General features: G+C 43.3%; 1 protein-coding gene across 1 annotated transcript in view; it reads left to right on the forward strand.

Moving 5' to 3' along the window:
• ARHGAP28 (Rho GTPase activating protein 28) overlaps positions 1–14,742 on the forward strand; it is a 167,736-nt gene that overhangs the window by 149,521 nt on the left and 3,473 nt on the right. The window contains exons 12-14 of the mRNA XM_038747531.1: positions 1,345–1,488; positions 4,523–4,647; positions 11,622–11,686. Coding sequence (XP_038603459.1) covers positions 1,345–1,488; positions 4,523–4,647; positions 11,622–11,686 — 334 coding nt within the window. The remainder of the gene's footprint in view (positions 1–1,344; positions 1,489–4,522; positions 4,648–11,621; positions 11,687–14,742) is intronic.

Raw genomic sequence — 14,742 nt, forward strand, 5'->3', positions numbered from 1 at the left:
AACAGGCATCAATAGCATCAATATAAATAAATAGAATTATATATATATACATATCAAAACGAGTAAACAGGTATTAATATAAATTAATGGAATAATTATAGGTATGTATAAATTTACACAATATGTATAAATTTACACAAGTGCTTTTTAGTGGGGAGGGGAGTAGAGCAAAGGGAGCATGTCGGGGTGTTGGGGAGGGGAGGGAGAGCTGAGGAAAAGGGGGGCTTAGTCTGAGAAGTCCTCTTGGAAGAGGTGAGTCTTCAGTAGGTCTTTGAAGGGGGGAAGTATTGTTACTCTCCTAAGTAATCAATGGTATTTAGTAAGCGCTTACTGTGTGCAAAGCACTGTACTAAAGTGCTTGGGAGAGGACAATACAACACAATTAACAGACATGTCCCTTGCCCATAAGAAGCAAGTATTTCATAGTAAGCCCTGGGAAAGAAGTACATGAATGATTTATAGACAACGCTTCCATGACTATGGCCCCAAATCTCTTCATCAACAAAGGCAAGCCCCCAGGTGATTCCCAGAGGAAAAGGTGGGGAGAGGTTTGTTGAAAACATGCAAGAAAAGATGAAGCAAAAATATAAAAGTCAAGGACAAAAATAAATAGTACAGGAAAAGTCAAGTTTCAGGATTTTCATGGGCCAGACCACCAAACACAGTAGTCATAGTGGCAGCCTTCCTGATTTTCCAATAGTTGAGATGGCCTCATTCTACTACTGGGGTTTGAGTCCTTCCACATTGGAGCAGGAGCTGATGGGAGTCCCAGTGGCATAGGTGGGTGGGAGGGTGAGGGTCAAGGTGCCGTCATCTCTCTCTCCTATATGGCCTGGCCCTGGAAGTCAGGAGTAAGGGGAGATGTGGAGGGTCCACTAGGGACATGGGTGGAAAGAGGGAGATAAGAGAGGGCAGAGGTAAAAGAGAGAGAAAGGATGAGGGGGGAGAGAGAGAGGATGAGGGGGAAGAGAGAGAGAGGGGAAGGGGGAGGGGGAGAGAGAGGAAGGAGGAGAGACCAAGGGAGAGAGAGGAAGAGGAGAAGAAAGGAAAGAGAGACACAGAGAGAGACAGAGGATGAGAGAAGAAAGAGGGAGAAAGAGGAGGGAAGGATGAGAAGGAAGGAGAGAAGAAGAGAGGGGGAGAGAGATAGGAAAGGGAGAAGAGGAGAGAGAGTGGAGGAGAGAGGAGAGAGAGAAAGAGGAAGAGTGGGAAAGAGAGGGAGGGAGAGGGGGTGGGGGAGTTTGAAAGAGAGAAACAGAGGAGGAGGCTAAAGCCAGAATAGGTCAACCGATAACAGTGTGAGATGCAGCTGGTGGCCTCACCATTTCTTCTCCTTTCCTCCAGGTTCCAGCCTTCCTGATTTCTCAGGTGAGAAAGATGAACGAGGCAGCCATAAACAATACCAAGAAGCAGCTGATGTTTGACAAGAGTGTAAGAAAACTCCTGAGAAGGAAGACAATGGATCGAGAGAGGCCTGAAAGGCCAGAGGTAGGGTAGTTGGAGTCAATGGCAAGGGTGGCCTATACAATGCACAAGCCAGTTTCCCTGGACAGGCACAATATGAAATGTGGCAAAGAACTACAATCCCACCAACTAGCAGGCCTGATGATAAACTATGGCTGTGGAACCCTGATTATTGCCAAGCCCAGGGCAACAAGTTCAGCGAAGCAGCAGGCCCTGCTGCTCTGAGGGCATTTCCTCAGTGTGTGGGGCATGAAAATGTCTTGTCCTAGCCCTAATCATAATAATAATAATGATGGTATTTGTGAAGGGCTTACTATGTGTCAAGCACTGTTCTAAGTACTGGGGTAGATACAAGCTAATCAGGTTGGACATAGTCCCTATCTCACATGGGGCTCCACAGTCTTAATCTCCATTTTACAGATGAGGTAACTGAAGCACAGAGAAGTTAAGTGACTTGCTTAAGGTCACACAGCAGACAGGTTGGTGGAGCCAGGGTTAGAACCCAGATCTTTCAGACTCCCAGGCCTGTGCTGTATACACTAGACCATGCTGCTTCCCATCATAAGGCATATAGGGTGATGTCCCAATGAGTTGGTCACCAAGAAAACGAGCCTTCACTTCTGGAGGTGAAGTCTTTTGTTAAATGCCACCAAGGAGCAATGTGGTTGGGTGGAAGTATAGTAGATTCACCTCTTGAGGACAGATGAGTTACCAGGGGGAAACAGCTCCCAGGTTTGACCTCCTAGGAGAGATTTGTATGGGGAGGTTTGTGTCACTGCCACCCCCGAAGAAACTGAACATCACCAGTTGACAGGATTTAAGCAGCACACATTAGAGCTTAGATGAATGGAGATCTTAGTCCTTTGAGCAGATTTTGGGGATGTATAACAGATAAGGGATCAGCAGACCATCTGTAACTTCTGAGAAGGAACAAGGCTGACGACAGCAAGAAAGGAATGGCTTTCCCATGAATCAGCGAATGGGAGGCTTGATTCCAGAAATCCCGACTCTGCCACTTGTCTGCCGTGTGAACTTGGGCCAGTCACTTTACTTCTCTGTGCCTCAGTTACCTCATCTGTAAAATGGAGATTGAGACTATGAGCTCTATGTGGAGTATAGACTGTGTCCAACCCGATTTGCTTTCATCCACCCCAGCACTTAGTATAGTGCCTGACTCCTAGTAAGCGCTTAACAAATGTCATAATTATTATTATTAATATTACCCAGCCAGTGCTAAGTACAGTGCCTGGCACATAGTAAGTGTTTAATAAATATCACAATTATTATTATTATTATGTCCCATGGATTGAGGAATAGAACATGAAGCCTGGTATTCATATATCCACACTGACAACTAACAGAACCGACATAATCATTTTCACAGAATTTGTTTCTCTTTCATTTTGAAGGGTTTATGAGTTCTACTAGGTGAGATTGGAGAAAACTAGTAAAAATTTCCATCCCTCTCTCTCCTCCACCATCTCCTTTTTTTTTTTTTTGGTGTTTTTTACGGTATTTGTTAAGCACTTGCAATATGCAAGGCACTATTCTCAAGTGCTGGGGTCGATACAAGCTAATCAGACAGGACTCGGTCCATGTCCCATGTCTCACATTCATTCAATCGTATTTATTGAGCGCTTACTGTGTGCAGAGCACTGCACTAAGCGCTTAGTGGGGCTCACATGGGGCTCAGTCTTAATCTCCATTTTACAGATGAGGTAACTGGGGCACACAGAAGTGAAGCGACTTGCCCAAGGTCACAGAGCAGACAAATGATGGAGCTGGGCTTAGAACTCAGGTCCTCTTACTCCTATGCCCATGCTTTTTCCACTAGGCAATGCCATTTCTCTTCTCTTGGGCATAGCCAACCTTCAAAATCCTATTAACCATAAAATATCCCACAGCTTGAGCTTTCCTCAATAACCCAGCCATTCACCAGCCAACCAGCACATCCCACAACCATTGCTTCCTCTCAACAAATTCTTTGAAATATTTTATTTAGCTGCATATTTATGTTGATTACTTGTTTTTTCTGTCTTACCTTTCCTATGTGATTACAGTGGGGCAGAGACATGGCTATTTCTTAGCCATTTCTATGGACTTAATGCAGGGCACTGTATGCCCTAGGTCAGGGCTATCCAAGGCATTAGCCGTGGCCCAATTATGTCCCACCCTCATGTGCTTGAAGATGGCCTGCCAGCATTAGGCTCAGAAACCTAGGGCTTCCAGTAAGTAGGAAACTGCCCTCTGAAACCACTCTTTTCAGGAGCTCGCTACCAGACAAAGTATGCAACTCCTGCAATGGCATATGTTCCCCATTTCTTTCTTCCCCTATTTCCACCCTCCCCTGCATTGAATTATCAGTTGTCAGCAATCACGTTTAGCCTGGGACTCCCGGGAAATGGCGTGTTCTGGAGGTTCAGTGGTCATGTCTACTGACAGCTTGAAAACATTTCATAGAATCCGTATTTGCTTTAAGAACCCTGCCCATTTTTGCCATTCAGCACAGTGGGTTATTTGAAGTCATGCAGATGGGTATTTGGCCTGTCAGGTGTATTCTCTGGCATGTCTTCTCATTGTTCTAGAAGTGCCTCTGATGGATCACAGCGACTAATAGTTGCATATGTAAATGTTTTTCATAAGGGAAGTAGTGTAGCCTAGTGGAAAGAACATGTGCCTGGGAGTCGAAGAATCTGGTTTCCAATCCCGACTCAGCCACTTATATGTTGTGTGACCTTGGGCAAGTCCCATCACTACTCTGTGTTTCAGTTTCCAGATCTGTAAAATGGGGATTCAATACCTGTTCTCCCTCCTACTTAGACTGAGAGTCCCATGTGGGACAGGGACATCATCCAATCTGTAAATACTATATCTCCCCCAGCACTTAGTACAGGCTTGCACTTATTAAGCACTTAACAAATACAATTTTTATATTATTAGCATCATTTGATGAGCCCTCACTGTGAGCATCCTTAGAAGGGATCACAGAACTGTGTCTCTGACAGGATATTCATGTTGGCCCTGACTTAAGGATTCTTTTTCTCTCCTGGGTCTGCAGTCCGACATACCAGAGGGAGTCATAAGAGTTTATGCTCCACTTCATTCGAAAGTGTCTATGGCCATTCAGCTCAACAGTCAGACCAAAGCCAAAGATATCCTGGCTCGATTTCACTGTGAAAACAGGTGGGTTTTACCAAAAGGATTAACTCCCAAAGCATTCAATGTGTGTGAGTGTGTACATGTGTGTATCCCTGCGTGCATGTTTTTATGAGAGGATATGTGCATATGTGTACACACAGGCGTGTGTGTTCTTCTGGGGGCCCTCTTCCCAGATCGAAACTGCTCATTTTCTGTCGGACTGTGAAAGGCCTTCTCACTTTGGATTTCTCTCAGCTACAATTTGCATAGCATCTTGAATCACAGCATTGATTCATTGAGTTTACACAATGAGTTTACAGTCTAGAAGGATGGGAAAGTCAGGGGAAGGACAGGCTTTGGGTTCATTCATTCAATCATATTTATTGAGTGCTTACTGTGTGCAGAGCACTGTACTAAGCGCTTGGGAAGTACAAGTTGGCAACATATAAAGATGGTCCGTATCCAACAACGGGCTCAAAGTCTAGAAGGGGGAGACAGACAACAAAGCAAAACATGTGGACAGGTGTCAAGTTATCAGAACAAATAGAATTAAAGCTAAAAGCACATCATTAACAAAATAAATAAAATAGTAAATATGTACAAGTAAAATGAATAGAGTAATGAATCTATACAAACGTATATACAGGTGCTGTGGGGAGGTGAAGGAGGTTGGGGGTGATGGGGAGGAGTAGAGGAAAAAGGGAGCTCAGTCTGGGAAGACCTCTTGGATGAGGTGAGCTCTCAGTGGGGCTTTGAAGGGAGGAAGAGAGCTAGCTTGGTGGATGTGTGGACGGAGGGCATTCTAGGCCAGGGGGAGAACGTGGGCCAGGGGTCAATGGCGGGACAGGCGAGAATGAGGTACAGTGAAGAGGTTAGCGGCAGAGGGTGTGGGCTGGGCTGTAGAAGGAGAGAAGGGAGGTGAGGTAGAAGGGGGCGAGGTAATGGAGAGCCTTGAAGCCAAGTTCCATCAGAAATGAATTCTGTCTTGGACATGTTAAGTTTGAGGTGTCAGTGGGGACAACTAAGTAGAGATGTCCTGAAGGTAGGAGGAAATAGGAGACTACAGAGAAGGAAAGAAATCAGGGTTGGAACTATAGATTTGGGAATTATCCTTATAGAGATGGTAGTTGAAGCCATGGGAGTGAATGGGTTCTTCTGGGGAGTAGGTGTAGATGGAGAATAGAAGGGGACCCAGAACTGAACCTTGAGGGACTCTCGAGGTTAGGGGGTGGGAGGAAGAGGAAAAGCCTATGAAATGGACTGAGAATGAGCAGCCAGCGAGATAGGTGGAGAAACAGGAGAGGACAGTGCCAGGCAAAGTAAGGTTGGAAAATGTTTCTAGGGGAAAGGGATGGTCAACAGTGTCTAAGGCAGCTGAGAGGTTGAGGTGGATTAAAATGGAAGAGACACCATTTGATAGGGCAAGAAGGAGATGATTTGTGACCTTTAAGAGGGCAGTTTCGGTGGATGTAGGGGTTGGAAGCCAGATTGGAAGGGGTAAAAGGAGGGAATTGGAAGCGAGGAAGTAAAGGCAGTGGGTGTAGTCAATTTTCTCAAGGAGTTTGGAGAGGAATGATAGTAGAGAGATCAGTTGATTACTGGAATGAATCTCGGGGTCAAGAGAGGGATATTAAGAAAGGGAATATAAGAGAATGTTCAAAAGCAGTGGGGAAGAAGCCATTGGAGAGTGAACAATTGAAGGCAGCAGTCTGGGAGGGACGAGAGGGGGGCATCCATTTTGACAAGGTATGAAGGGATGGGGTTAGAGGCACAGGAGCAGGGCTAGTGGATTTTGACAGGAAGAGGGAGATCTCCTTTGGAGATACTGCTAGGAAAGATGAGAGAAGATAATGTTTCCAGGAGAAGGGGATGGTCCACAGTGTCAAAGGCAGTGGAGAGGAAGAGCAGGGTTAGGATGGAATAGATGTCATTATTCTCAACCAACTGCCAACTACAAATGCAATAAATACAGTTGATTCATTGATTGATTGTTTGATTCTACCCTGAGAGGACTGCAAGAAGATTGCAGAGAAGCAGTGTGGCTTAGTGGAAAGAGCAAGGGCTTGGGAGGCAGAGATCATATGTTCTAATCCCAGCTCTGCCACTTCATTCATTCATTGAATTGTATTTATTGAGCACTTACTGTGTGCAGAGCACAGTACTAAGCACTTATCAGCTGTGTGACTTTGGGCAAGTCACTTTATTTCTCTGTGCCTCAGTTATCTCATCTGTAAAATGGGGATTAAGACTGTGAGCCCCACGTGGGACAACCTGATTACCTTGTATGTACCTCAGTGTTTAGAACAGTGCTTGGCACATAGTAAGTGCTTAACAAATACTATTATTATTATTGCCTCCTCTGCCCCCTCCCACCACCCATCATGGGCCACTGTGTGAGATGGGAGCTGTGACTGATTTGATTATTTTGTTCAAGAGCACAGGACTGGGTGTCAGAACACATTTTCTGAACCCAGACCACCATTTGCCTGCTGTGTGACCTTCAGCAAATTACATAATTCCTGTGCCTCAGTTTCCTAAATTGGGAAATGTGGATTAAATAATTATTCTCTCTCCCCTAGATTGTAAACCTTATGGGTGATGGGGACTGTATCTAATGTTAATGTATTGTATCTCTCCCAGTGCTCAGAATAGAACTTGGGACATCAATCAATCAATCAATCAGTGGTATTTAGTGAGCACTTACTATGTGCAGAGCTGTGTACTATATGCTTGGGAGAGTAATTCATTCATATGTATTGTGCATTTACTGTGTGCGATGATGATGGTGGTATTTGCTAAGCACTTACTATGTGCCAAGCTCTGTTCTAATTGCTGGGGGTAGATACAAGGTAATCAGGCAGTCCCACCTGGGACTCAGTTTTAATCCCCATTTTACAGATGAGGAGTGAGGCACAGAGGCACTGAGGCAGAGAGAAGTGAAGTGACTTGCCCAAGGTCACACAGCAAACAAGTGGCAAAGCTGGGATTAGAACCTCTGACTTCCAAACCCGTGCTCTTGCCACTAGGCTGTGTTGCTTCTCTATAGTCAACTTGCTCAAGGAGTTTGGAGAAGACTAATAGGAGAGAGGTCAGTTGTTAACTGGAATGAATCTCGGGGTCAAGAGAGGGATGTTAAGATAGGGGATACAAGAATATGTTTGAAAACATTGGGGAAGTGCTTAGGAGAGTACACATTCCCTGCCCAGGGGAAGTGCTTAGGAGAGTACACATTCCCTGCCCACAGCGACCTTACAGTTTAGAGTACAATACACCAGAATTAATTGACATGCTCCCTGCCCATAACAAGCTTAAAGTCTAGAGGAGGAGACAATAGTAAGTCTTCATGAATACCATCGATGTCATTATTAAAATCGGAGGTAAAAATTATGTATGACACAGCAACTGTTGCAAGAACTTTTCAGAATCTGGGTCTGGTTCCAGTTCTGTGGGTTTGTAGCTCTGCCCTGGTCCACTCTCCCAAGCGCTTAGTACAGTGCTCTGCACAGAGTAAGCATTCAATATAATTGATTGACTGACCCCTTCAGGGGCTCCTTTGGGCCAGTGCGGAACCCCCAGCGGATCAGTTCAGGAGTTTCAGAAAAGTTCACTTACATCCTTCCTCTGAAAACTGTAAGCTCCTTGTAGGCAGGTATTGTGTCTACCAACTGTACTTGATTGCACTTTTCCAAGTGCTTAGTACAGTGTTCTCCATACAGTAACCGCTCAGTAAGTAGCACTGGTAAATTAAATGATTGATTGCTGTAACTGGACATCAGCAAGCAGTCTTGGATCCAGATGGGAGAGCAGCCCATTGGAAGTAGGGGAACACCCAGCCCTGAGGGACCCTCTGCTCCCTTCATCCTCTGCTAATGAGAATTTTAGAGAAGTAGCATGGCTCAGTGGAAAGAGCATGGGCTTTGGAGTCAGAGTCCATGGGTTCAAATCCCTGCTCCGCCAGTTGTCAGCTGTGTGACTTTGGGCAAGTCACTTAACTTCTCTGTGCCTCAGTTAGCTCTTCTGTAAAATGGGGATGAAGACTGTGAGCCCCCCATGGGACAACCTGATTACCTTGTACCTCCCCAGAGCTTAGAACAGTGCTTGGCATATAGTAAGCACTTAATAAATGCCATCATTATTATCATTATTATTATAATCCTGCTCTGCCACTTATCAGCTGTGTGACTTTGGGCAAGTCACTTCACTTCTCTGTGCCTCAGTTACCTCATCTGTCAAATAGGGATTAAGACTGTGAGCCCCCCGTGGGACAACCTGATTACCTTGCATCTAACCCAGTGCTTAGAACAGTGCTTTGCACATAGTAAGTGCTTAACAAATGCCATCATCATCATCAACCCCAGCATTTAGAACAGTACTTAGTGCATAGTAAGCATTTAAAATGTACCATAATTGTTATTATTATTCTTACCCTAGAACTTAGTACAGTGCCCAGCACATAATAAGTGCTTAATAAAAACCATTAATAAATAATAATAAATTAATTGTTTATTGTTTATTAATTATTTTATTTAATTAATTAGTAATTATGAAACAAATGAATAAAAAATAATAAAAACCTTAATAAGAGTGCTTAATAAAAACCATTTTTAAAAAATCAAAAAGGAACTAATAAAATCAGCCTTCAGCATAATCTGTGGCTTAGCAATGTACAGGCATACAACAGACACTGTCAAATAAAGACTTACCTTAGCACCGGTCCTTTTTAGAGAGCTTTCTTTGATTTTGGCAGTATGCAATAGATACGATAAATATCTCAATGAATACGCTCAATAAATCTGATTGAATGAATGAATGAACCATGGACCAGGAGGGAGGCACATCCCTCTCTACTGGGACCTCGCATTTACTATTGGCGATACATTACCCCTACCCTTTTCTGGGGCCTTCCTCTCACTAGAGAACCTGCATGGTTTAAGGAACATGGAGAAGCAGCGTGGCTTAGTGGAAAGAGCCCGGGCTTGGAGGCAGAGGTCGTGGGTTTTAATGCCACTTGCCTGCTGGGTGACCTTAGGTAAGTCACTTGACTTCTCTGGTGCAAGTCACTTGAATTCTCTGGTCCTCAGTTACCTCATCAGTAAAATGGGCATTAAGACTATGAGCCCCACATGGGACAACCTGCTTAGCTTGTATCTACCCCAGTGCTTATAACTGTGCTTGGCACACAGTAAGCGCTTAATAAATACCATAATTATCATTATTATCACCAAGCTTACAGGCCATAGGTTTGTGTCCCAGCACGCAGAAGGGCATAACCAAAGAGAAGCATCCAGATTTTATGGCACACATAGTAATATAACAGTATTATGGTAAGAAGCAGGAGCTGCAGGGCAACAAAAACCACTAGAGTTTTGCTTTCTGTTTACAATTAAAGATTACTCCAATAATTACATAAAACAATCTTCCAAACAAAGAAAAATGTTCTTATGGTCTTGGAGTCCCTATCTTTATTCAGATGACTCTGATGCTGGGTCTCTGGGCCAATTGGTCTGGTGGGAGCATATTCCTTTTCCTGCTGTTTCACAACGGGGTTTCAGACTGAAGATAAGCTCTCAGGGAGGCCAGACACAGTCTAAGGGAGAAGGAGAACGGTATTTCATTGCCCTTTCACAGATGAAAAAACTAAGGCACAGAGATTTCAAGTGACTTGCCTATGATCAGGTGAATGAGTGGCAGAATCAGGATTAGAATCTAGGTTTCCTGACTCCCAAGCCCCAGGCTCTTTATACTAGCCCACACTGCGGGCATGGTTCACTGTGTAAGCTGAAGTGATGCTGATTCATTAACCACCAGTGAAAATTACTATTTCAGTGATGTCTTTGTCAATTACAGGTCAACATCCACTTCTTCCACAGAATCATGGCATGATCCAGATACATTTCTTAACTTCTCCATGCTCCAGCTGCCCTAACCTAAAAAAATAGCCATATTTCCACTGATAAATCAACATTATTTATCAAGCAACTACTGTGTACAGAGCACTGTACCTGTACCAAGTGCTTGGGAGGTACACAAGAATTTGTATTCCCCTGCCCTCAGAGGAGTTTACAGTATAGCAAAGAAGAGGGAGATAAAATTTCCCAAAAGCAGAAGAGAAAGAAAAACTGAATATGTAGATGAGTAAAGTGCTTTAATAGTAGGATAGTGGATGTGAGAACATAAGTGTATAATTGGCACAGAAGTGCTGAAGTTTATATTTGGAAGAAAGATCTGGGGAGGAGAAAAATTAATTGGGGAATATCTCAGCAGGACTTTGGATTTCAGAAGGGCTTTAAAGAAGGGGAGAGCCCATAGTCTGGTGGATTTGAAGTGGGAGGGAAATTCTCGGCATGAAAAGCAGGGTATTGCTTGTTAATTAATTAAACCATTTAAGGCAAAGTGCCGTGAGTACCTATGATGATGGGCTACCTAGGAAAGGCTTGATATTTATTGTCCCCTGAAAAGAAAACTACTCGTCCAATTTCAATTCAAATAACGTGTGTGTGTGTGTGTGTGCACACACACTTATGCACCTAATAGGTATTTGGCACTGTGTCAGCTGCTTTGGGATAATGAACTACGAAACACTGAAAAGGCATAAACCCTGATCTAATCCAACATAGACAAGAAGATGAAACATGAAAATTCAACCACAGTTTTTAAATATATATGATGCTCAATAAATATGATTAACTAATGGCTTGATCGAGGCCCCAAGGCACTTAGAACAGTGGTCTGCACACAGTTAATGTTCAATAAATGCCACTGATTAATCAACTGCTTGATGTCACATACAGACATGGGGGATTACATGCATTTATTAATGGAAAAGCAGACGGATCTAATGGGGTGAAGACCATATCTCCCTTACCTAATCAAGGAAATTTTCCTGGAAGAGGTAGGCTGTAGGATGGATGCCAGGTATCTTGGTGGATTATGTTTGTTTACATTGGATATTTCAATGCCCGGGCTTATGCTTTGATCTAAAAAGAGAACTGAAAAGTATAATTGTATTTCTCTTTTAGCCATGGATCACCAAGTAGCATTAAAGTCCAGAGCCAGAGTTTATATGAAATTGGAGGCAATATCGGTAAGCATTGTTGATCCTGGATTTTTTGAAGTATTTGTTGGCATTGTTGATATAGTGGCATATACTGTTATGCCTATATCCAGTTCAATGTGATAGGGAGGTGCAACAGTGATTCAGTTCACTGGATCACTGTGAAAACAATCTGTCAATTAATCGATTGTAATTATTGAGCATTTGCTGTGTGCAAATCAATCGTATTTATTGAGTGCTTACTGTGTGCAAAGCACTGTACTAGGTGCTTGGGAGTGTTTGCTTTATGGTACTTGTTAAGCGCTTACATGTTAAACATGTTGTAATCACTAGGGTAAGTAGAAGTTAATTAGAAGTTAATTTACACAGTCCCTGTCCTGCATAGGCACTCACAGTCTTGAATAGGAGGAAGAACAGGTATTGAATCCCCACAGTTGAGGAAAATGAGGCACAGAGAAGTTAAGTGACTTGCCCAAGGTCACACCGCAAGTAATTGGCAGAGCAATTGGCAGATCTGGGATTAGAAGCAGGAGAGAAACAGCTTTGGCTTAGTGGAAAGAACACGGGTTGGGAGTCAGAGGACATGGGTTCTACTCCCAGCTCTGCCACTCGTCTAGGGTGTGACCTTGGGCAAGCTACTTAACTTCTCTGTGCCTCAGTTACCTCATCTGTAAAATGGGGATTAAGACTGTCAGCCCCACATGGGACAACCTGATTACCTTATATCTGCCCCAGTAAGCGCTTAACAAATACCATCATCATCATCACTATCATCATTAGAAGCCAGGCCCTCTGACTCTCAGTCCTGTGTGTCCTGTGTTCTTTCCACTAAACCATGTTGCCTATCACTAGGATCACATGCCTGGGAGTCAGAAGGATCTGAGTTCCAATCCCAGCTCTGCCACTTGTCTGCGTTATGACCTTGGGCAAGTCACTTAATTTCTGTGTGCCTCAGATACCTCATCTGTAAAATGGGCATTTATACTATGAACTTCATGTGGCGCATGACCTTTGTCCAACATGATTAAACTTATATCTACCCCAAAACTTAGCACAATCCCTGGCACATAGTAAGTACTTAACACATACCATAAAAATGGCGCTAACAGTCTAATGAAAGAGACAGGCATTAAAATAAATTACAGATAGAGAAAATGAATAGGGATACATGCATAAGTGCTGTCTGTCTTCCCTGTTGGAATGTAAGCTCCTTGAGGACAGGAATCATATCTACCAACTATACTATATGCTTCCAAGACAGTAGTTCAGTACTCTGCACAAAGCATGCAATCAATCAATCAGTGGTATTGATTAAGTGCTTATAAGGTGCAGAGTACTGTTAGCCCTTGGTGAGACAACCTGATTACCGTGTATCTATCCCAGCATTTAGAACAGTGTTCGACACATAGTAAGTGCTTAACAAATACCATAATTATTATTATTTTTCTTACTAAAGGCTCAGGCAAGTATAATAGAGTCAGTAGACATGATCCCTTCCCACAAGGAGCTTACAATTTAGAGGGGTAGATGGGAGTTAAAATAAATTCCAGATTAAGGAAGTAGCAGAGTGTAAAGATATGTAGGTAAAGTCTGTGAGCTTGGGAGTGGGGTAGCTATCAAGTGATTATGGGGTGCAAAGCTGAGTACATCAGTGATGCAGAAGGGAAGGCAGATGGGGAAATGAAAGCTTAGGGGAAGGCCTCTTGGAGGAGGTGTGATTTGCGGTGGGGGGGCGGGTTTGAAGGTGGGGAGAGAGGCTATGAAAGAGGAGGAAGTTCCAGGCTAGAGGGAGTATGGAAGACAAAGGAGAGGCAGAAAGATAGACTACAGAGAAGTACAGAGAGTAGGTTGTCATCAGAGGATCAAAGTGTGCTGCAAGCTGGGTTGCAGTAGTGAGATTTAGGGGGGATGGGGAGCTGATGAATGTAAAATGCCATTGATTGATTGATTAATTGAATTATGATATTCTTGCTTCACCACAATGATTATTACAATAATAATAATAATAATAATAATGGTATTTGTTAAGTGCTTACTATGTGCAAAGCACTGTTCTAAGCACTGGGGAGGTTACAAGGTGATCAGGTTGTCCCATGGGGGGGCTCACAGTTTTTAATCCCCATTTTACAGATGAGGGAACTGAGGCACAGAGAAGTTAAGTGACTTGCCCAAAGTCACATAGCTGACAGTTGGTGGAGCCAGGATTTGAACCCATGACCTCTGACTCCAAAGCCTGTGCTCTTACCACTGGGTCACACTGCTTCTCAAGGGCAGAGAATATGTTTTTTCATTCATTCTTCCAGGCACTTAGTGCACTGCTCTGCACACAGAATGTGCTCAGTAAATACCTATGATTGATGATGTAATGATGCATATTTTCAAGTTTCCGCTTGATTGATATGTTGAGGAATGATGAATATGTCATTTTTGAATATGGTCATATGTTTATAACATAACATGTATATAACAACAAAGCACTATTCACTGGCACAGATTTCTCAGGGTTAATGGTGAAGTTGAGATAAATCAGCAAATCATATGACTTTTTGAAAGCATCACAAAAAATAGGTATGCCTTCCAGAATCTGAAGAAAGTCACCTTTGTCCTTCACTCTACAGTAAATATATATACTTGTGAGCCTTTATTGTTATGAAATAGTCTATAAATGAGCCTGGGACTGTCAAAACCGAGATTGGGCTTGGGAGTCAGAAGGACCTGGATTCTAATTCTGTTTCTGCCACTTGTCTGCTGTGTGATTTGGCCAAGTCACTTCACTTGCTTGTGCCTCAGTTCCCTCATAGTAATAATAATCATAATAATAATAACTGTGGTATTTGTTCAGCACTTAGTGTGTGCCAGACACTGTACTACGTGCTGGAGTGAATACAAGCAAATCGGGTTGGACTCAGTCCCCGTCCCACATGGGGCTCACAGTCTCAATTCTCATTTTATAAATGAGGTAACTGAAGCACAGGGAAGTGAAGTGACTTGCCCAAGATCACACAATAGACAAGTGGCAGAGCCGGCATTAGAACCCATGGCCTCCTGACTTCCAAAGCCCATGACATGAATTATTCCTGACTTTG

This window comes from Tachyglossus aculeatus, chromosome 5, assembly GCF_015852505.1.
Source record: "Tachyglossus aculeatus isolate mTacAcu1 chromosome 5, mTacAcu1.pri, whole genome shotgun sequence".
In the NCBI taxonomy this organism is placed as follows: Eukaryota; Metazoa; Chordata; class Mammalia; order Monotremata; family Tachyglossidae; genus Tachyglossus; species Tachyglossus aculeatus.